The sequence below is a fragment of the Ambystoma mexicanum genome, chromosome 14, assembly GCF_040938575.1.
Source record: "Ambystoma mexicanum isolate Mex_15411 chromosome 14, UKY_AmexF1_1, whole genome shotgun sequence".
Lineage (NCBI taxonomy): Eukaryota > Metazoa > Chordata > Amphibia > Caudata > Ambystomatidae > Ambystoma > Ambystoma mexicanum.
Genome location: NC_090940.1, coordinates 111,686,305 through 111,711,159, shown reverse-complemented (window position 1 = coordinate 111,711,159; position 24,855 = coordinate 111,686,305). Strand labels below are relative to the sequence as shown.

Here is a 24,855-nt window from a genome sequence, read left to right as displayed (position 1 = left end):
TTTGCGTATGATCGGGTTGACCCTAATCCCACCAGCCGCTTCACAAAATTCCCAAATTGTCCCTTGCGGCTCTCACTGTTGTGCGGCACTTGCCCGTGCTGTGCTTTAGGTGCTCCCTTGCGCACCAGTTGTTCCATTAATTTTGCTTGTCGGATGTCCGGGCTGTGCCTTGTAAGTAACTGTTGCGCTTACTGGCCCGACTTTGTAACTCTGAAATTTCTCATGCTGGCTGCTGCCTCGCTTTGCCTCACTGTTCTCCGAGAGTGTGCTTCACGGATTGTAACTTCACGGCCGCTCTGGCGTTCGCTGATGTCAGTTTTGTTTCTAGCATTGGTATAATATTAGTATGGCCTAATGCGGTTATCAGGCACTTAACCCTGCTTGTCCTGCGACGCTGATCACTTTACGTGAGGGCTCAGGGTGCTTGTATGTGCTACCTCGGGTCATCTGTCTATAGTCCGCTCCCCGACCACCGTACAATGAATCTTCGTTGCCGTAGCTTCAGTGTCCGTCAGTCCAGTCGATGCAGCTCGTTTGTTATTCTGCGTTCCACCGCCACTGAAACTGCAGGCTGGGGTCTTATTGCTTCACAGCGGCTTGTCTCTCACAGCGGCCCGCAGATGTGCTCCTTTGTTCTGGGCTGGTCGCCATCTTGGTGCCTCGGCACCTGGTCTCTGCAAATCTGCTTAAGCTCATAATTAACAGTCAGTGCCACAGTTCGCTGAGCCAGTTAAAGCATTCTGTTCTGCTCGTATTCATGCATCGGCTGCTCCAATTTTAATGCAAAACAGCTGATATGAATCATGTCATCTCACCAGGATTGTTCAGGATCAGCAGGAGCTCTGTGGAAACACTCCCTATCGCATGGCCCTGTAGCCACGCCCCGAAGACCCAAAGGTTGTGAGCCTTGGGTGAGAGGTAGCAAGAAGGTGAGTTGGGAAGGCACTAGGATAGGGGAGATTTCTGAATGAGGCAGCAGAGACCTATCCAGTGAAGGATTTCAGGGAGGCAGTGCAGTTGATAACCCATTCATACATAGCTACAGTTGGTAATCCATTCTTAGATGGCTGGATTGAAGGAGGGTAAGGAGAAAATGATTTGAGTGTCATCAGCAAACATTTGATGGTGAAAGCCAAAGGATGAGCTAAATTAACCTAAGGCAGAGGTACTGAGGGTGAAGAGCAGAGCTCCAAGGACTGATCACTGGGGGATGCCGACAGGGAGTAGGGAGCAGTCAGAAATTTGGGAGTTTTATGACATTTTAAAGGAGCCACCTTCTAGGTTGGAGGCAATCCAGGCTAGATCAGATTTGCAAAACCCAGGTCCTGAGAGTGAGGAGGAGAGAAGAGTGGTCAACCGTGTCTAATGCAGCAGAGGTCCAGAACGAGGAATATAGAACAGAGGTTGGAGTGGTGTCCATTTAGAGAGAAAGCAATCAGTGCAGTCTTGGGTGAGTGTTTTCTATGAACACCAGCTTCATGTGGATCTCCCAGGCCGTTATCTTCAAGGTACTTAGTTATGCAGTTGAAGCCCACCCACTCACGGACCTTTGAATAATAGGGAAGCAGGGAAACTGGGCAATAGTTAGCTGGGATGGTTGGGTCCAGCCCTCCAGGTAAGGTGCGTATGAGGCCTTTTTACACACAGAAATCTTGTCAATATGGCCCTTTTCATTCTTCCTTGCATAGCACTTACACGGGCTATTTATAGCAGCACCCCCATAAATCATGGAGCTCACTGGTGCCAGCCTATCTATCAAATCCACTCTTTACATTAGTAATCGACACAGTTCCTTGAAAGAAGCAACTGGGATGAGTCCTGATCTGTTTAATTGTTTTAACACTCTCCTCTGTTAATGATTGTATCAAGTTAATACTTTCTAAGTAATGTGAAAGGAATGTGTGTTTTGTTCACTTAGTTCAACTGCCTGCATTGTGTAGGTTACAGTGTTATTAAAGCATCTTGAATCAGGAACATTCTTTTCACTTTGCTTTAGGACACAGGTAGTATTGTGAAAAATGGAAATTGTCTTAAACAAGGGCTGCATTTCTGTTTAATTGGCTTTAATAGATGTAGCGCAGTTGCAGCAGCATGGGCATTTCATACTTTGTTTTCCTTTCATCACAGAAGCACACCAATTGCATAGCTAGGCATGTGGTCTGAATTTTAACCCCCTTTCTGACCACCCACCGCAAGCAGGTATAATGGATACAGGTAGAAGCAGTGCTGCATATATTTTCAGTGGCACAGATGGTAGCTGTATCTCTCAACAGGACTGCTATATATTCAGGCAAAGTAGCGTAATTTATGAACGGAGCTGCTATACTGTATGCATGTCATGGCACAATGCCAAATATTCACAACAGGGTTGATATGCATCATGCCCACATTTCTTAGCAGGACTGCTATGTTTTGGGACAGTACCTGAATTTCTTAACAGAGCTGATGTTAAGAAAGCACAAACATGTGTTGGCATTTTCTGCAGCACGCAAACATACAGAGCAAGAACAGTGTCTGAGCTGTTCCCACCAACTTCCGACAGTGCGAGGAGATAGCATTGCTGTCATATATTTCAATCCCTTCTACTCGGTCTTGCGCTATTCAAAACTTCTGCTTTTCCCATGACTAATTACCGAGTCCACTGCCAAAAATCTAGCACATTTCAAAGCCTCATTATGAATCTCCTGACAAATGTAGGAGAGTCCAAATAGGGTTAGAGCTTTTGGCAAGCCATTTATGTCAGGCAAGCTGCACATGGAACTGCCAGTGCCCTAACCCTATGTGCCTTTCGGTGGCAACAGCCTGTTGGGAAAAGCAGCTCAGTGGGTCAATAACCCTGATGCAGAGATTATTGTGTAACCTCTTAGTTCAAATCCTGTTAATAGGGGAGTTAATGAGTCTACATCAGAGATGCAGTTAACATTCAATTGTAACACAGTTGACTTAACTTTTGACTTATCAAAAGGACTACTAAATGTTCAGTGATTAGGAACACACACATTTCATCCGGGATGCTCTACTTGTAATGACTCAGAAGAAGTACATCCCATGAGAACGTGTGTGTGTAACTGCTCAGAACGCACACCTCATCAGGGCTTCTATACCTGTTATGGCTCAGAAGTAGAACACACACATCTCACAAGGACCACTATACTTGTAATGGCTCAGAACAGACATCTCATTTGGGCTGCTATACTGGTAATGGCTCAGAAGAAGCACATCCCATGAGGACTGCTATAATTGTAATGGCTCAAACATCGCATATGGGCTGCTATACTTGTAATGGCTCAGAACACACACCTCATCAGGGCAGCCAGTGCTCCAGATAGGATTTTGGAGTGAGAGTATTTTACCCCCAATTTTTAGAATTAGAGCATAAATCAAATGTGAAGAGTAAAAGTTATTTTCCACCTTCGCAAGGGATTAAAAAGTGTCTGACAACCATCCAATTGTGTGTACAATTAAAACTTGGTTCGAAACCATAAGGGACGAAACAGCTGTATTTCAAAGTGGTTCTGCATAATGTGTTGAACCTGTGGAACACATTTTCTCCACACAACCTTGTAGATGCATACTGCCCAGCTTCATCTTCATGATATTTGGGCACAAACTCTATTAAGAGTTACGACAGATGCTAACTAGTTACATCGGGCGATTCATAAATCAAGTCCCTCTCTCTACCAGCATCATTTCTGTCTCTCCGGCCTACTTTTGCTGCCTGGCACTACCTGCTTGACAGCCACTCCATGTGTTTGCTCCATCTCTCCTTCCCTTTGCTACTTCGTTTCCCCAGTCTCTCACTTTCTGACGCTCTGCCTCTCACCCTTAAGTGTTGTGACGCCACATTTTGCAGTGTTTCTGTCACTCTGCCTATCCCAGCTCTGCATATATACCGCCTCGTCCTCTCTCATGTCATTTTCTCAGTTATTTTGATTCTTTCTTGCACTGTCTCTTAAGTTACTGGCCTGCCTTTTTCTAGTCTTGCTTTTCTATTTCCATCTCTCCCCACCTGCTGTTGATCTGTGTTTTATTTTACTGTCTCCAAATGTCTTGTTTGCTCTGCTTCTATCACTCACTCCTATTGTGTGTTTGTCCTATTATTAACTCTGTTTCCTGTCTCACTTTCTTTGTTGCCCTTTCAGGTAGCTCCTTGCTCTCTCTTCCTGTTGCTCAAATTCATGTTTTGGATTGTCTAGTATGTGTCTGTCCCTTCGACCCTCCTCCCCGCCACAGCTTTGTTCTTCTGTATTGCTTAGGTTCGGAGGTGCTCTTCCTCTCCTATTTTTCTTTCTGTTTCTTTTAACATTGCACCAATAAATAATAAAAACGCTGAAATTGCCTTTTCCTTTTAAAAATCTATTGCAGCTTTACCATTGGGTGCTCCATTTGAGATGTGTGCAAACCTTCTTTTGGCCATTAGGCTGGGAATTGAGTTAGAGGTGTGTCTGACCAGATGCAGCACTTGCTTGAATGCAGATGCTTTACCAACACTGTATGCCATTACAAGTTCAAGAGCCCACATGGGGTGTGTGTTCTGAGCCATTACAGGTATAGTAGCCTTGATGAGGTGTGTATGCTGAGCCATTACGACGATAGCAGCCCTGAAGAGTTGTGTGTTCTGAGTCATTACAGGTATAGCTGCCCTAAGCCCTCCAGATAAAATGTTATTGTTTTGGGCGGCGGGGGATTCCCCACCCAAGCCCCCCGTTTTATTTTATGAATATGTTTCCTCCACACCCAAAACTACTATTCCCATTCCCAACCACACATATATATATATATAGTTTTTACAAATTCTTTTTTTTTTGTTGTTGACATTTTGGATTTGTTAAAAATTCAATTAGTTATTTTCAATTTGGCAAAATCATCACTGCATACCAGTCTAGAGCATGCAGATTCGATGGCAGGGTTTTGGTAGTAGTGTTACCCTTTTACTCCCAGCCAGCCCAAGGTTAAAAAAATGGCCATTGTAGAGTCCAGCCAGGCTCCGGGACTCTTATCACTGCATAAACCTAACTGCATACATTTGCAATAAATTGTCACTCGTTTGGAAGCAACAACAGCTTTCTATGTTCACAAGCTCTTGGCTCTGCCCGCTTACCTGCAGCTGCCTACAAAAGCAGGAAGTCGCATGCATTGCGGAGTGCTTTGTAGAGTGCAGTTGGGCAGGTGTCTAGTGTATGACGCCTATCCAACATTTACTGGTTTTCATTGTGTCCTCCCCCAACATTTTCTATTCACGAGAACTAGCATTGACCTCCAGTCCTCTCTCTGTCTACCTACTCTTTGAAGTCAGCCATGCCCCTTCCTAATGAAATTAAGAAATTATTAAAACGAATAAAATGTACGCCAATGAGGAATGTTAACTCTGCCAGATCCTTACAACAAAGTGCCGTCCTCATGCGACCTCGCTCGCACTCCCTCACAACTGATATTAGAGCCTTCTGCAGCACGGAGCACACTACAAAAGCTCTAACAAAAGTTGTGGTGGAAATTCTCCCCTTTGTCTTGACTGTACACAATACTCAATCAGATTCTAGTAATACAAACTTACCAATTGATTTGTCAACTCCCGCTGACTCGCTATTGGCCGGCGTCTTTCTTTCAACTTCCCCCCCACTTAGAACTTCATCTTCCCCATGTGTCAATCAACCAACAGAGACCCTGCCCACCGCTCCATTAAGCCATTTGACTGAACCTCCTTTGTCTGATTTTGTGACAGTAGCTCGAATTCATCAAAACCCGGCATCTTTGCTTCCTTCGTCCAAATCTGTGACTGATACCATCCCCCAGGTTTCTTCTGGAATGGACTTGAATTCTCCTTCTGGCATAGGGTCAATTGCTACTGAATTATTGGATATGAATCGCTCCACTCATGATCCAGCGGCTGGGTCACTTGCCCGCCAGCTTTCTCCAATTCACATGCCCCGCCCTCATCTAATCCATTTGTCCCAATCTCCCATAATGTTTCCCAACTTATGCTCTAGTTCCTCTGTTCTGTGTTTATCGTTTTCCCATCCTACACCGCGCAGAGCTCCATTATCCCAGGCTTTCTCCTTACGACTTGTTGAAATTACACGTAGTGCTATGAACACGGCCCTCATATCCTTAACCAAATTGTTTGAGAATCTCGAGATAAAGGTTGAAAAGCAAACCTCCATGTTGATGAAATCGCTGGATCATTGTTCGAATAACCCAGAGATTAATTGTCCGCGAGTGCAATGCAAACAAGAGCTACTCTTTACTAATGAACCAACTATAACAATCACAGCGGGAGACACACAAGTCAAAGGAGCTAGCTCTCCCTTCCTGTCCTCGCTATGTGATTCAGTTATTATAGTGCCCGAAACTCGCCCTCCTGATGGCTCTTTGGCCCCTCTACCATCTATAAAGCCAGCCTTTACAATCTTCTTGCGGCCAGAGACTAATGCCAAATCTTGTACCTCTGCAAAGAAAACAAAAAACATGAAAGCGCCTCTGGGCTCTACGCAATCAGACTTGTGCAAATTCTTTCAATCTCTAACTATGCCTGGCAAAGTTTAATGGCAAAGAATGCTATAACCAAGAAATATGCAACCATAACCAAACCAAACGACTTCCAAATAAACCTGATAAACCTCTAGCACCCCCTTCCATCAATGCTGATGAGCTAACTTACAAACCTCTGTACAAATTAGTACACAAAGTGGAACTTCACGAAAGATAGATGACCCAGGTCCAAGAGCCTTCAGGGCTAAGAGTTCCTCACAGTAGAGCAAAGGCGTAATGTGATTACAAAATCGATGGCCAAATATGCTGCCCCGCCCTGTCACAAACTGGATTTAACAAACTCTCCTCTGAGAATGAGAGCCTGAAATGGCCAATGCAGAAAGTTAGCACTTCTGTCTATCAGACTCCCAACATCACTCTTCAAGCCGAGGGTTCAGAATCAAACCTTTTCTTTTTTTTTTTCAAATATATTTTTATTTATTTTATACATTCCAGCTTTTCAGCACACATCAATTGACATCTGTGATGATTAGAGCTAAAGTAACGGAGAACAAACAATTACAAGGAACTAGGTAACAAAAAGAAAATCTTCCACAGAAATAGTCCATGGGGGTGGGTGAGGGAGGGGGACAAGGGGGAACAGGGAACATGAGAGACAGCAGTTTGGCTTTACGCATAATCTGAGGAGGAAATACACATCGGCGCACTTGGTCATCTGTCTCGTCTGAAGGTTCTTCGCAATGGGCCCTGTGATTGCTGACCCGGCGTATTCTGCCTGTTTAGTTCCTCTGCCACGCTTGGGTTTCGGGTTTATGCCTGGAGTCTTCCAGGTCGCCCTCTAGTCCAATTTTTCCAACCATCGCAGTGTTGGGGGTTGCCTTGCCAGCCCTGGGTACTGTGTGTGTAGTCCAGGAAGGGAGCCCAGGTCTGATAGAACTTGTCTCTGTTCCCGAACCGGATGGCAGTGACTTTTTCGGCTGCAATTATGTCCCAACATTTGGACCTTTGTTGTTGAACATTCTAGACAGTTGCAGCAAAAAACAACAAAGCAATATAATATGTCTGCTCATCATGATCTAATTTTGCAATGTAGAGGTGGATCATATCCAACTTATGATCTCAATAGGGCCAGCATACTGAATATCTTCAGTGATATAGACAGCCTTGAGGACTTAGGTTCTTCAGACGTAGCCAAGTTGAATTTTTACATCCTAATGGGTTGACCATCGCAAGACTCTGAATCCAATCTGGCATAGTCTTAAACATCCTATGATAAGCAAGACCACAATCATACCATCTGGGCTTCATACTCACCCAAGACGCATCTCCTCATATATCTACTACGCAAGCTAGGATTAGTGCGACTGCACACAAGAATGCCAGCACTAGATCAGATACTTCCTGGAAAGTCACCTGCACTCAGAGTGCCTTTAAGACAATTCTGCAGGTAGAAAGTATACAAACATCTAGATATGCCTCTCAGTAACAAAGTTGTAACTCAAATTAACAATTCGTGCCATCTTTCTTGCAAATTTGCTAGTTGGAACACAAAGGCTTCAAACATCTTTTAACCTCTGTCAATAATCCATTAAGCAGTTATGGCATCATAGCCTTAGAAGAAGTTTGGTTGACTGAGACCCCTGTTTGGGTTAACTACGCTGGTTCTTTGCTCCCAGCCAAAAGCCCGATCAAGGGTAGGCCCATGGCCGGCCTTTTGATTGCAGTCAAAACTAATCAGGGCATTCACTTGGAACCATGGGCCACCCCGAACCTGTTAATCCAATTAGTTAAAATCAGAACTCCTTCTGAAATGTTGGTCCTCATCAATCTTTATTGGAACCACTCCAGCAATGAACCAGAGACATGGTGCTCACTTTGGTTCTCATTCTTGATGACTGCTTGGTAAGTGTCACGATTCTGGTGGACAATTTCAATCTTCATCTTCTAACCAAGAAGCCGCTTAAATCTGTTGATCTTGTGCAGCGCTGGCTAACATTGATGGATGAGACACAGTTCTTAATGGAGCCATCAACTGAGACATCTCACTGCAGAGCACTTGGAGGAGAGGGTCTCCGGAAGCATTATTGACTATATATTCACAGATGGGAATATGTTTGCAATTATTGACCATCTCACAAAGTCTTAGGCATGCAGCAAGATGCATAAAAAATGCTTTGTGCTCTAGCCTAAAAAACCACAGTGTCTATCTGGAGTCTGTTAAATCGTCCCACCTATGACACCCAAGTCCTGATGCAAATCAACACAGTACAAGATCATCTGTGGGCACAATACTATCAAAACATTATATGCTCCTCCGTCCAATATCCAACAGGCAGCATCAGATAACATATGAATTTAATTTCATAGAAATGATATCATCTACCAAATCTCAAAATTGAGCACCTGGACCCGATGGGTTATCTAATAGAATGTTGAAAGCCCACCCTGATGCCTGGGCCACAATTCTTTTAACCATCTTTGCCAATGTAGAAGGGGTGCTAGAGAGCCAGAGCAAGATGGCTTTGGGCTGACGGAGCTCCTGCCAATGATGGCGTAATACGAAAAAAGAAACCCTCCAGAATGCGTTAAATGTCTGTGTATGGAGGAGTTTTCAGCCCACAACTGTGACGGTCGAGGAGGTAGAACAAAATTATCAAACCGCTCAGAGGAACCAATGAAATAAACAGGTGGCCTGAAACTGAGCCCTCACGGATAACGAAGCCCGCCAAATCCACAGGCACCTGGGAGTGGGAGGAGAGATCCCTACACAAAGGTGCTGGTGCCGTACAACTCGCCTACAACGGCAGTGTGGGACCGTCAGCAGCAGCCAGAAATTCAGCGTGACACATGCGACCGGGCCCCCTGCTGTAGAGGCAGACAAGGACCCAAGCCTAGGTGTAGGCGAAGGAGAGGGGGACACCTGGACCCCAGCCGACACTAGCCCAGAGGATGCAATGCCGGCAGTGGGGTGAGGAGCATCAAGGGAGCAGCCCGCGCTGGCCACTTAACATCCAACAAGGAGGGACACAGCGCCACCTGACAAGGAACTCAGCAAGCATGAGCGGAGAACACCCACGCACAGAGCCCAGACTAGGAAACTCAACCGCAGTGGGTAGGACCTGTCCCTCACCCAGGAGACACTTGGAAAAGAGGGCCAGCACTGCGTATGGAGCGTGCCCTTCAGGAGGAAAAGTATCCTGGCCCCAGCTGGAATTTCGCTGCCAACACAGATACCCTGACCCGATTGGCCAGTGTACCTTAAACTCACCACCTCAAGTAAGTGAAAAGCGCAGGCGGGTGACCAGCAACACAACGCTACCGCCACCTGGGACCTGCTGAACCCCGGCCTGCAGACAACATGGCTGAGACCAAGCAAGATCTCACACCCCCCCACTCCCGGCCAAGGGTATAATACAATAAGGCCCCCGAAGGGCAGGCGGGCAGAACGCGGACACCCAGAGGGACCCCTGCAAAACCAACACATAAAAGCACCCATCGGTGCCTCACACCCAACAAGGTGCTATACCCCTGGGACAGCATGGAAGACTCCTCTCCCTCCCCCGGATGTCCCAGTGACCACCGATGGGCCATACACGGGCAGGAACTGGGACATAAAGACCGTGGGCTCCAACAAGCCCCATAGCTCACTGAAAGTGTGCGCATTCCAGGCGCAAACGCACGCAACAGCCAAGTACAGCCCTCAAACAAAGTGCAACCACCACAAGCATGTTGCAACCCCAGAAGAAAGCCCATATCAGCCCATAAGAGTTCTGGCGCAACCTAGCACAACGAAGGAGACACTTGCGCACCAAAGTAAAGAACAAGCGGGAAACACCTCCCCCATTGGGAAGAGCATACCGGGACCTGAACAGATGGGACAGCTGAAGGGGCATGCAACAGAGCAACCAAGTCCCAGATCTGGAGTACACCCCCGGAGCTGCGCAACTCAGCCTACCAAGAATATCCTATCGGAACAAAATACAGATGGATTTCCAAATGCAGCTCCAGACTATACTGGCATAAATGAGAATAATTGGCCAGCGGACTCAGGAAAGGAATTCAACAGTGCTGGATATAAAACGGGCCCTACAAGATGTCCAGACCCGCCTTGCTGCCCAGGCAGAGAGAGTAACAGACAATGAACAGCGAATTAGTGCAATAGAAGACAAACAACCACAGCGACTGATCTGGATGGGGTCATCCGCGAAGTACAAAGACTGGGGGGAAAGGATTGATGATCAGAACAGATCCCGACGAAACAACCTAAGGGTGGTTGGCCTTCCAGAGAACGCTCATGGAACGGATTTAGAGGCGTATGTATACGATTTCTTCAGAAACGCCCTGCGCAAGACCTCACCATCGAGAGATGACACTGGGCACCCGAGGCCAACACCAAACGAGTCCCCTTTGATCATAACCACGCACCTCCTCAACTTCCAGCACAAGATGGCCATCCTTAAAGCATGAAGAGCCGCTGGCCCAATCCGAGTCAGAGAAGCAGAAATAAGGATCTACAATGACTACTTAATGGAAGTCTCCAGACGGCACAAGAGCTTCACACGATTTTCGAGGCACTCAAATCCCCCACGACACACCCCATCCTTCTTTACACATACATTCTAAAATATGACCATAATAGGGGGAGATCTCAACGTAGCCTTCAACCCGATCCTCGACCGCCCTGGCGAATACCACTAACCTGAGGAAACTGGCAACCCTGCAAACACTGAGGACAGACCTTGTAGAAGCACCCACAGGCAGCGCCAAGACTTTACATTCTATTCTCACTGGCACGACAGCTACTCGGCTACTACTGGTTACCTCCGGCTAACACACTTCATCTAGTCACTGACTGCACGATCTTGCCGACCACCCTCTAGGATCGCGCCCCAGTCTCACTGCGCATCACACTCCCGGACACAGTGCGCAGGCCCCCTACGTGGCGTCTAAATTTACGCATCCTACAATATCCCAATCTCATAGAACGGCAAGGGGACGACATTGACTGGTTTTGGGAACATAACCTGGGGCCGAGTTACACAGCATATGCGTGATGGGACGCCTTCAAAGCCGCCTTGAGGGGACAATGTATTTCGCGCTGGTACAATCCACGGGGGAAGCGGAAACCCGGCTTACAGAAGAACTTAGAATCTTAGAAAAATGCCACAGAGTCCCGAGACAGGAATCTACGTCCCAAATTAAACAAGCTCAGAGCAATGATCAGGCAAATAACCGCAGATAGGGCCCAGAAATTGAATAAGAGCTGGTCACAGATATACTATCTCAAGAGTGACAGGCCACTGCAGATGATGGCATTATCCCTAAAGCAGAGACAAGCCCCACAAACGATTTCTTCTATCGGGGATGCCGCAGGCAACCTAGTGGCCTGAGATGATCGCATCATCGCCCGATTCGCAGAATTCTATCGAGATCTATATACAGTATCAGACGCATGCACAGCTCGGGACATGGAATCATTTCTGGACTCCATAGAAATACCAATGATCCCAGCAGACCAAAGCGGCACGTTAGATGCTCACATCACGGCCGCCGAGATTGCAGGTGCAATAGCTGAGCTCTTTATCAAAAAAGCCACCGGCCCATAGACCTCTATAAATGCATGGGAGATGAGCTAGTACCTAGGGAGAGGTATTTAATCAGGCAGTAACACGGGTCAACTCCCACGATCAATGCTTGCAGCAAATATAGTCTTCCACAAGGACGGGAGGGACCAGGAAATATGCGGCTCTTACCAGCCGATCTCTTTGATAAACGTAGACGCCAAAATATTGGCGAAATGTCTGCCACAGCGTATCAAAAAGAGCCTCCCATTCATAATTCATAAAGACAAAACAGGCTTTATGCGCAACACTCGAGTGACAATATCCATAGGCTACTACATATGATTGCTGGGAATAGAGAGCCAGAGGATATTATACTAGCAGTTGACGCAGAAAAGCCGTTCAAAAGGTGCAATGGGAATTTATCTTTCGGGTCCCTCCCCACGCCTCAAACAACTGATCAAATTGATGTACACAGGACCGACTGCCTCAGTGGTCACCCACAGCATAGCCTCCCTCGTATTCGACCTACAATCAGGCACATGGCAGGGGTGCCCACTTCCCCTGCTCTATGCCTTGTCCATCAAGCCAATCGCGATTAAGCTTTGCACAGACCCTGGCTGGACGGGTTTACACCAAGGTAAGGGGGAGCACCGCGTCTCCCTTTATGCAGCCAACATCATGCTTTACATAAGCAAAGGCCCCTCATCCCTTCTGTATATTCGGACGATACTACAGGAAGTTGGCCCAATGGCAGGACATAAAATAAATTGGAGCAAATCCGAGGTCATGCCCTTACGACAAGACATCCCATGGGATCCCGGTGGGGTAGCACCATTCACACTCCAAACGCATCATATCAAATACCTAGGAATAAAAATAAGTGCCTCATTAGGTGACCTCTGAGTTTGAAATTACCCAAAGACCTTAAAGAACATCTGCCTAGATCTAGGTAAATGGGATGCACTAGCCCTCTCCCCGACAGAGAGGGTAAACGCGTTGAAGATGAACTCATTTCCCAAACTGATGTACATAGCCATGATGATACCAACCAGCCCGACACCCAAAATGTTTAAAGAACTGGACAAAGCTATAGCTAAGTTTATATGGAGGGGGAAGAAGATGCAAATCTGCCTTCCTGTACTACAGGCTGACAAGACAAATGGTGGCCTAGCAGTGCCGTCATTGAGAGCCTACCATCAGGCAGCCCAGATCTGCTCGATGAAACGCTGGCTAGACGTGAACGATAACGCCATCTAGAGGGCCATGGAGTTGGCCCTGTTGACCGGCTCTCCCCATTTCAGATTATGGCCATACCCCCCAAATAAACTCCCGGCAAACATCAAACGACACCCGATTATAGGACCAAACGATCAATCAATGGCACAAGCTCCAGGCTGCACAGGGGGCACCAACCCAGAAAGCACCGATATGGTCTAGCATACGGGCGATACTATCATACGGGCTAACACAGAAAGTACACCGCAAACAAGATCAGGACTGAGCGAGTATCGTGTGATGGACATTAGTGAGGAGGGGATCCTACTGTAATTCCAAGCGGGATGCACGATCTTGGGACTCGACCAGGGAGACTGGCTCCGATATCGCCCTATACAGACCACGATACACACCCACACTACATTAGAATCTTGTCTCCTGACTCTGGCGCCATGCGAGAAAGAGATGGAACAGCATTTAAATGTCTTCCTGCATCTCTGCACCTTCTAACTAATGGCAATCCCCAACAACCTGGGCAGACCCACGCACATGTGAGGGCGTGGACTGAGAACCTAGGGGTCCAAATAGAGATACCAGACATCCTCGAATACTTTGCCGCCCTACCGTTGGTCTCCCTAAAGCTCAAGAACAGAGAAATTCAACATAAAATTCTGCAGCAACTATATTACCCCCTGGCCAAGCTCTTTAAGATGAGGATAGCCCCCACGGCAGTTTGCTGGAGAGGCTGCAACACCCTGGGCAGACTCATTAGCCTCATTCTATTCACAGCATGCAAACTCCTGGTCATCCACTGGAAGGCCAAACCACCACCTGCAGTTACCACGCGGGTCACACTTCTTTCAAAGACATGCCTATCAGAACGAGCTGCATTCAAAAGGCAGTCGAAGCATAACCCGACCATAGGGGACATATTTTGGGCGATAGTTGACCCATTTATCTAAGCCAAAGCTGAGGGTTGGAGGAAAAGGCAGACACTTCTCCGGTAACTCTGCACAGCCACCTGATGGGACATGTAGAAACAGCTATTAGGGACACTCAAGCACACCTGGTAATGGTTTCTCAGCGATACCTACACTAGAGGAGCACGATATGTTAGGTGGGGGGGGGGAGGGAGGTTGGGATTGTTGATACAAGACTTTGGCATAGAGCGAAACCGGTGGCAGCAAAGGCACTACTAAGCAAGCAATTTGTATGCACGAGTCTTAATCATCTGTATTGGATTTTAAAAATAAGAAAGATTTTTCACACACAAAAAAACATCTTTGCCAATGTGATTTCCGAAAAACTTACTCCACTGTCATGGCAAAAGTCCATCATCATCCCCATATTTAAAATAGGCGATTGGAGGCAACCTGAGAATTATTGGCCCATAGCACTGCTTGATGCCCCAGGGGAAGCTCTTTGCTCACCTGATACTGGGGGATATCAACCGCTGGATGAGTACCCAGCGGCTACATGATTCATTTCAAACAGGCTTTGTCCCGGGGCTAGGCACTGCTATTAATCTGTTATCCATGACTGCAATAAAGGTGCATGTGCAACCGACTAAAACACCATTGTATATGGCTTTTGTGGATTTTAAAACAGTTTGACTCTGTATCGCATGAATAATTGGTAGACAAACTGACAAGAGCAGCCTGTTCAAATTACAACCAGGCACTGGTCTCACAGCTGATACATGAGTCCAAATACGCTTGTCCTTAGATAGAAGGCTATCAAGATCAATTCCTGCATATGGAGGCCTTAAGCAAGGCAGTATTCTGGCCTATGCATTGTTCAACTTTTTCATATCTGACACGGGTCACCACTTTTTGAATATTGTATCCGATTCCTGCAAACTTGGCCATTGTGCAACACCTTGGCTTCTATTTGCAGATGATTTACTCCTTCTATTTAAGACTCCCAAAGGTGTTCAAAATCGCTAAACAACTTTAGAGCACTATGCTATTGCGAATCATTTGACAACATCTGGATAAAACAAAGGTTATGATCTGCGCAACTCACCATCAGATCAGCAAATGCTCCTATTCGTGGCACTTGCATGAATCTCCTTTGGCCCTCAACACGAACAATCATCCTTCCAATTTGCCATATCGTGTAGACCTAAGGCGCAAAACTCAAACAGCGGTTGCAAAATGCCTGAATTATTCATAAGAAGTTTGGCAAATTTTCCATCAAATACTTTAAACCAAAGGTGGTACCCATTCTCATTTATGGTGCGGAGACCAGAGTCTGGAAGGAAGAGACCTTCTGGTTAACATTACAGGGCCTATTTTGGAAGCAGGTACTCTGTTTACCCACTAGTCAACCTATGAGCGTAATTAGACATGAGTTGGGATTATCATTACTTGGTATCTTTTATGTCTGGAAATGATGTACCTTGTATAGGAAATGCTTACTAGCCGTTGATCCTCAATCCTTTTAGAAACAGCGAGTTGTCACAATCATGGAAGCTGCAGATATTACAATCTTGCTTCTTAAAACTAACCCGGATTGTGCAAAGAAAAAACTATGGCTCTATGACTGGATTCAAACACGAGAACAATGCATGACTTACCAACATTTCAAGCATGGAAACTTCAGGATCAAGAATCTTCATGATATTGAGCCTTACCTGATAAAACTCCCCTTTCCAATCTACAGGAATTTGTTTCTTCGACATTTGCCTAAATTTGTGTCCAACAAGAGAAGTCTTATCAAACCGGAAGATAATTGCCTGAGTGGACAGCTCATGCAGATTCTGCCATAACTCAAACGAATTTGAGACTCTTAAGCATTTGCTCACACTCTGTCCATCTTTGTACTTAAAGAGAATATCCTTTCTGCAATCTTTGTTTCAAGGCTAGTCTAAATTAACCTGCGATTCATTGTGGTTCAAAATCTTTAATGGAGAGCGTGTAAGTGTTAGTATTGCTGCTGTGAAATTTTTGTTGTCTCTGAACTTGGGCTAGTTATTTGGCCAGTCACTTGGCTTGGTAGTGTACCTTAATTTTTACAAATCAATCCTTCACCTCATTTGGATTTAATCAAATGTCGCTGACAGTTTATGATGTGCTGAGAAATCTCTGTGGAAATATGAGGACAATTTCACACAACTTTCTCTCCTTGAATCACTTTTAGACTTTGTGATCTAATGGTATTTTAAGATTGGAAATTATGCACTGCTATGTATCGCAATAATATGTTTTAATCTTCTGTTTCCCTTTCTTCTTTTACAATGTGTGATCTCAATTGAAATTGTAATAAATTGAACGGTTGATTTGTTCCAACATAACAAAACAAAAAAACCAACAAAATAAAAATTGCCCAATATGGTAAGGTATTGCCAGTCTACTAATAGGTTAGCTACAAAATCAGTTGACATTGTCCTTTTATTAATGGTTGTATGAGAGAGCAGGGGCTTTAGGTTAGGGAGAAGTTGAGTGGGGATGTATTTGAGACGGTGCAGTGTAGTAGGAGCGATTTGCAATCTGGGAGGTGTCCGATGTGAAGACTTGGTTAACACTGAAATATTAACAAGTGCGGTTCCGCCTACTTTCTTGCCAGTGGTCGAGTTTAAACTGATAGTCTGTCAGTGGCCTTGTATATTACCTCCCACAGTCAACTGTAAATCGGGACCTTGTCTTCGCTGAGCCGGTCATGAAGTCTGTGCTTGAACATGGGCTGAGCATAGGTAAGGAGCATCCGGTGCTGTGGTTGGTGTTGATCCATGTGGAATCTAACGTTTCTGTCTCATGCCACAGAACTGATAACCATAACGTGTATGTGCCATCAGTCTTACTGCCACATGCTTGACTCTAGATGAAAGTAAACATCTCACTAGCACTCAATCTGCATAAGATATTATCAAAGGACTCCAGCTATAAAAAGCACAAACCCATACAATACAAACTGTTGCTTTCAAAAGTGTGCATCCACTGCACCACTGATTTATTAAAGTACCTTTGATACAATGGCTGCTGAGAACTAGAATCAACTGCCAAGGGTGCAGTAATCTTCAACAAAATGTGTCACTCCTATTTGTGATTGCTTAAGGTCCCGAGACATTAAAAGGTGACCATGCAGGGTTTAGTCCAAATAACAGATGCATTATGGATGTTCACTATGTGACCTAAAGGAGCGACAATATGCAGTTATTTATACCACCCAATAACATTCATATGCTCTGCAAAAACAATGTATTTATGTTTTTTTCATATCGCTCCAAACTTTGCCATCACGAAAAAGCAACAAGCTGCTTCTGAAACTTGATCGTTCAACAAAACAAAGAAACATGGCATAACAGCAAGAATAACGAAGTCTGGTGCTGGGAGAATCAATGGAGTAGGTTGCAAATCTTTGTTATACAGGTTGGTCTTCAGGTGTTTCTGGAAATTGTAACAGTCCATGGTAGTGCTGAGGTTTGCAGGCCAGCAATTCCAAAGTCAGGACCCTACCGCCAAAAGCAAGCACACTTTCAAACTGGAAGTAGCTTAGATAAAGTGGATACACTGATTTCATATCGCTGGTGGGTTGGTATGGCTGCCATTCGGATAACCTGAGGAGTGATTTTGGACGTGGATACTTTTAGATGGATTAAATATCATTCATGCTACATTCTTCAGAATTCTGAAATTTGTATTTTAATATGTTGGCATTCAAGTTTATATACAAATCCCTGGACCGAGTAAAATAAAGGTTAAGACAAGAGACCTACGGCATTTAATGGGCAAGGCATGCATATAATTTGGGGATTGCTCTTGTAAGCAAACTCGGTCGCCACCAGATAGTGGTATCCACTCAGTTTAGTAACAAAGCCATAATCAATGGCGGCAGTGCCCTTCACAATAGTCATGGAATAGTGGCCCACTGGCTGGAATTTGCAGGTTGGTAATTATCCTGAAATACATTTAATTACTCATTTATTCTGGCTAGATGGCAGCAGATGTTCTTAATCTTGCATAATAAAGTATACATTTTTACACCATTTTTTAATGTACCGATTTTGATGTGTTGCCTGTTCAGGTACCACTTTTTTCTTTGCATGTTTGTGACCATTCTCTTTTGAATCAGGAAATAGGCCATCTTATTGTACTAATAGCTAACTCTTGACCCATCTTGTACCTGCAGATGGAACTTTTGGGTGTGATCAGTCATAGCTCCTGTTCTTCCACAGGCCTCACTTAGTTGAGGAAGAGATTTCCAATTCTGGCAGCAGGGTGACCCCACTGCATTCACCAGCCAGCTCCTGGGCATCTCTCTGAGAGGGTGTCAACAAGAAGCTCTTGGCTTAAAGGGCAGTCCACATCAAGGGCAAAGATTTGACAAAGGGCAACAGAATGTCAGTAAAATCAGCTTACTTGGAAGCATATAGACAGACCACAGAATACTCCCTTATGCTTTTATGTTTGACACCACTACATAAGTACAGAGAATTCAAACCCACAATGTTGTCACAAAAGAACTCATCTTCAATAACTTCAAGTATATGCTGATCTCTACCAGCACAACCACCACATCTGGACTAAATTCTTACTAAGCACCCTGGCCTCTTGGCAGGCGCAAGTAGACCTTAAAAAAAAAACTCTACCAGTTCAATCCAAGAACCTGCAAGATGGAAATTGTTAGCAATCATAAGCCATCCCTTGCAATGGTATTATTCAAGCTTCTGCACACCACATAACTATCTTTGCAGCAGAAAAAGAGTATTGTTTGGACAAAATGATCCAATTAAGGAGCCCATAGTGGTGAATGCACGTTTCCCAACATATACCCAGCCTGGCCAGACTCTCATGAGGTTGTTTGCATGGCATAACGCCGCTTCATCATCAGTAATTTTTACGACTGACTTTTAAACGAGTACAAAATTACGAAAAGGGTTATCAACGTTTTTTGGGGGGTGGGAAATTGAATGGTTAAAAATAGATGGTGGCGGGGATGTTTGGGAGGCTAAATCCCCCACCCCCCAAAAAAAGATCGATTTACCTTTTTTCGTTATTTTGTACTTGTTTAAAAAGCAGTTGTAAAAATGACCGACGATGAAAGAACATAGAACTGTTCAGATAACCCAGAATCTCTGCAATGACCTGGTCAACTTCTTTAAAGAAAAAGATGCACACAAAAAAAAAAAATTAGTACCACCATAGACCCAGCCAATCAAGACCAAGATCCTCAGATCACCAAGGTGGCAAGCCCAAGGACCACAGCCAGGGGCGCAGCCTTGCCTGCTCTATCAAACAGGTGCTTCTCTCACCTTGAACCTGGAAACCCTTGCCCTGCAGCCACTGGCAAACCTCACACAGAGACCCTTACCAAGTCTGTTGCAAAATTAAACGTTTTCAACAATCGGAAGCACCTGAAGTCTTTTGACATGCCCTAATCCCACCCTTCTTTGAAAGGTCTTAGTTGATCCAGCAAACATTGACAAATTCTTCTACGTTGCAGGCCTTTTTGGGAAAGCAGTTCAGCGCCCAGCTCCAGACTCGGGTACAATTCTGCTACCTCCTGGCACATACATCGACTGATCTTACCACGTAAACTCCTGTTACAATTATAGGACATCTTGCTTGACGTTTACAGCGAGTGGCTTCCTAAGCATGCTCACTCTTGCAGAACACTCTTGGTGGGGTTCAATACTGTGGACAACAACAACATTGAATCTGGCTCGCCTCGTCGCATGGCCGCCTTCCAATTTTTTGCAGTGTTTTTATGGGTGGGCAAGTCACCCATATCTTCTCCCACATGCTACCCCCTCCCCTACATCTCCACTAGCCCAAAAATATATATTTTTTAGATGTGTCCTAAACCACCCTCCTATAAGAACGTGCAAAAACCTCAGGTAAACTGCTGTTTCACCAAATGCGTTTTACCAAAGTGTTGTGACAAGGTGCGGGGTACCACAACATCCTCCTCTACTGCCTTTAAACTTGAGCATTGTCGTAGGTCTGCTATCAAATAGTTGGATTATTCCCTGCCCAACCCAGGAAGTGCATGACGGTCATATGTTGCTCTTCACATTCCAGCACCCTAACTCATGACTTGTTGGGCTCCCCACTGTCCACTCCTTTCTAAAGTTTACACTACACTCCACTTTAGCCTGTTGTGCTCTGACCACATGCAGTTTACATTTCCACTTTTACGACCAGACAAACAGATGCGCATTGCACACCAATTGGGACAGTTTTCCATACAGTTAAGGGTTTTGGTGCAAACAAAATCTGCATGGGACAAAACTGCTTTAAAGTATATGGGCCCCTAATATCCTAGTCCTCGGACCAACATAGCCTCTGTAGAAGGTAGATTCACTCTGCCCAACCCTCATTCTTTTGTGAGACAACCCACAAATGTGCAAAAGGTAAGAACTTTATGCACACTTGGGATGAAGACCTCTGCAAAAAGAATAAATCTGTGTCACAGTTTCGTCCCACTGCTTCTAAATAATGCACCTAAAGAATGTTCTTACCTTCCTCCCCACACTGGTTCATTTTTAGAAGCACTTGAAAACTCACATCTGGACTATGGTAACGCCCTCTATGCAGGCCTGCCAACTTGTACCAACTAGACTAAAATGACATTCGAGGGGGTCCGCTGCCTCCCTGAGCAAGCAAGAATTACTTTCAGAATCATACCTCTTACATCTACGAGAAGAAAAAAAAGAAACGTGCCCGTCTCATCCTCCTTGTTCTTATGGTGTCATCAGAGTGACTGCTGTCCAGTGTATGGCGATATGCGCCCTTGCCAGTTAAGACAGGGAACCATTACAATTTCTCAAACTTTTCTGTACTATTATGTTAGAATGTTCTGATTCTTCTCATCTTGCTTGGCCAACATCCACCCGACTAGAAAATTGCTTCCTTGCGGCCACTCATAATGCCACCAGCCTTCCGGAATTCAGGGCAAAAAACTGACAACTCACCTTTCGTGACTTGACTATGTCCGGTATACTCCTCTGGCATGCTACCCTCCTTTCGCATTTGATTTGTCTTTTCATTTTAAATAAAATGTCTGAATGTACCAACCTGAATTTCTGCAACAATGCAAATAGGATGCAATCTCTGCTGTAAAACCAAGAAGCAATTGGCATTTGTGGTGTGTCCTATAAACACCTGACAAGTGGCTAAGTCTAACAATTCTTGCATCATATCTTCAAGTCACTGGTACCCTGAAAAGACTTCTACTTTGGAGGGTCATCTGGTTTGAAGGCGAGAATCAAAACTCACTCTCGCCATTACATAATCTGGATCAGAAGACTATTACTCTCCAACATTCTAAGAATCAAAGTCCAGGTTGGAGCTTTTCTGTATTCAGGTTTTACGTCTCCCCTAAGGTGTAATAGCATCCGTTAGTGTGTTCTCTCTTAATGTTCTTCAAAGGGTGTCCTCGAACTTCAGAAGTGCCCCGTTCCTGGGAAACACTACTGGAACTGCAGCTGCTGCTCCTGCTGCTGCTCTCTGTTGCATGGCTTCTGCTTCGATTATCAGCTGTTGGAGAGACGGGACTTCGATATCCAGCTGTAGTCTGGGTGGAAGTGTTTGAATATGTCAATGGACCAGAATTGTTTTTCACATAGACGGTTTTAATTGCGTCAAGGGCATGAGCCATGAGTCGCACGCTGCTGCTCAAGTCTTGCATACTGTGCTGCAGGAGGCGTAAATTGTGGTTAACACTTTCGAAGCCCTGCTGCATTACCTGGATCTGCTGCTGCTGTAGGTGAATTGGGTCCGGTTCAGAAGTGTCACTTTCATCTGCCTGGGTTTGAAAGTTTGTTTTGCCTTCCACCTTCCCAAAGGAACTGAAGTAGGGTGCTTCCATTAAAGGAAAATGGTCCTGGCTGGGAGGCACCGCTCGAGCGTCCTGGGCAGCTTCTTCATCTGGCTCAACAATTTTCACCACAATCTCTTCCTTGAGTTTCATCTCTGCTATGCAGGGCTGGCTGCACGGACTGGGTTCTTCAATACAACCTAGGAAGAAAACAAAATGTTTACATTTCATTTAATCATGTTGCAAAATGATTACAGAGGGATCCCTCATCAGTCGGATCTTCCAGGTATTGCTGCAGAAATTGAAACCAATTTAAGTACTTTAATCTTGTTTTTTTTTCCCCCAACTGATCTTTTATTGCTTACTTACCAAAATGTACTTGTTAAAGCCAATAGTACTTTTTTTAAAAGTTTTTCTTTTCCACTGAACATGTCTTGGAATTTTGTGTGCCGCAGGTGAATGCATTTTTTTTGTAAGGCCCCAAAAGTTTTATCGGATACTGAAGTTGGTATTACTAGTGATGTTTTGCGAGGTAACAATTTGCTAGTGCACGTTTATTCTGACAAAAGAAACAGTGGGACAAGTGGACCCTTGAGAAATGTGGCCATTGTTTTCTATCGCAAAGGAGAAAAATTCACTGACATCTTACTTCATCCCATGACTGCTTTTATCCTGGCACAGTGATGCATTTCATGCCAGCCCAATGTCACTCATACCAGTTAGTCAAAAGATGCTCTTCTGCAGTTCAAATGATGCCTCTCCATCCAGAGGAGAGCTGCCAAGCATTTTGGTGCTGAACTGCACTTGGTGGGACCTGTGCGACGAATCAACTTCCGGGGAACCAGTGGTCCAGAGATGAATCGGTTTCTAAACCATCAATCAACCCCACACCTCTAGTACACCAGAAGGGATCCGAACAGATTGGAATGCACGTAAATTACAAGACCTCCTTGTCCAATTTTGCACACGTGGACGGAACGGCAGGCTTATCTCTGCAAGGTCATGAATTGTTGGCTAGTTGCAACACAGCGAAAATACATTACCCAATGATAAAAGGGACTGTCCAGTCAAGGTTGTATACAAATAACTACTTTATTATTACTACAACAGACAGTTCTAGCACACTACAATTACAACCCACACTGTAAAGGAACCCAGAATAAAGACAGTTTCACAAAGGAAAGGATTGCACTGACAGGAGTGTAGTTGGTAAAGCAATCAGTCTTACTGTTCAAGATTATTTGGTTTCAACACCAAAGGGGCAAAGGGTTGTAACTGTCTCTATTTATTAGCATTTATAAAGCGCACAGCAGCCCCTGGGCATCTTGGCGCTGTTACAGAGATACTTGCTGGTTACAGAAGGTACAGAAAGTTTACAAATTAAATACATGAGATGCAAAAGAGCTTAGTTACATGGAGTAAGTGGTGAGGAGGTAGCAGGCTTAGGAGGAGGGCAAGGATAGAGTGAGAAGGTAGGCTGATGTTAGTTGAACAGGGTGGTTTTGAGGGTTTTGCGGAAGGTGGATAGGGATGGTTCAGCTCTGAGCTCGTTGGGAAGGGCATTCCAGAGATTGGGTGCTGTGCGTGGAAAGCCTAGACCACCAGCGTTTGCTCTTTTGATGGTAGGAACGCGGAGTTGGTTGGCATGCTGACTTCTTTTGGGGCATGTAGAGGTGGCTCTAGTGATGGTTCCCGATAGGTAGGATGGGGCAGAGAAATTGATGCATTTGTATGTTAGGGTGAGGATCTTGAATTGGATCCTTTCCTTGACAGGGAGCCAGTGGGCGGCTCGACTAGCCTGTGTGATGTGGTCCCTTTTGGAAATGCTGAGAGCTGCTCGAAGAGCATTGTTCTGAACTATTTGGAGCCTGTTGAGATTTTTAGCTGAGGTGCCAGCAAGGAGGGCATTACAGTAATCCAGCTCAGCTCCAATCGCAGCACGAGCGATGGAGAGGCAACTTTTGGTATATAAGAAAGGTTTGATGACATTTATAAATTTGGTAGTATGAGCCGAAGCAGAGGCGATGGCACTGACCTGACAGGTCATAAAAAGGGTTGAGTCTATGTAGACTCCGAGGGGCTTGATGGAGGTGGCCACTGGAATGTTGGTATTGTCAATGGTGAAATTAGTATAGCTTTGGTTGAGTTTGGGTAGAATTTCCTTGGGTCCTAAGCGAATGATCTCAGTTCCGTCTCCGTTTAGGCAGAGAACATTGGTTGCCATCCAGATTTGTATGGTTTAGTAGATTTGGGAGAGGGCTTCAGCGTATTGGTCGTAAGAACCAGTGAGGGGGAGGAGTACTTGTGTATCGTCAGCGTAGTTCGTGTAGGCTATGCCGAACGAGTCTAGTTTGTCGAAGAGAGGTTTTGTGAATAGATTGTAGTGTGTGAGTGCAGTACAAGATCCCTAGGGCACTCCGCAGTCGATGGTGGTGGGAGTAGCATTGGCTTGGTCGGAATACACCTTCATGACCCTGCTTTCTAGAAAGGAGGTGATCCATGAAGTGGCTTCTTTGGAGAAGAGGGCCGCGTTGGAGAGGTGGGAGGTCAGAATATTATGATTAACAAGATCAAACGCAGCGGAGAGATTTGGGAGAAGCAGCAGGGCATGTTGGCCCTTGTCCATTATCTTGGTAATTAGATTTTTTAGATCTAGAAGGGCGGTTTCTGCGCCGTGACCTTTACGGAAGCCTGACTGTCTTTTGTCTAGGATGGTGTTGGATTCAAGGTAGTGTTGGATTTGGGTGTGGGCGGCTTTGTCTAAGACTTTGAGGAGGAAGGGGGACTGTGTTGGTGGGTCGGTAGTTATTGGAGCAGGCGGGACCTA

At 45.2% G+C, this 24,855-nt stretch overlaps 1 protein-coding gene across 3 annotated transcripts in view; it reads right to left on the bottom strand.

The window, feature by feature from the left end:
• Positions 1-17,183: 17,183 nt before the first annotated feature.
• Positions 17,184-24,855, bottom strand: part of LOC138527470 (uncharacterized) — a 143,558-nt gene continuing 135,886 nt past the window's right edge. For all 3 annotated transcript variants that reach the window (XR_011283932.1, XR_011283933.1, XM_069638656.1), the window contains one exon: positions 17,184-22,228. Coding sequence is in view for 1 of the 3 variants with exons in the window: in XM_069638656.1 (XP_069494757.1) it covers positions 21,579-22,228 (650 nt within the window). In the remaining 2 variants the exon portion in view is untranslated. The remainder of the gene's footprint in view (positions 22,229-24,855) is intronic.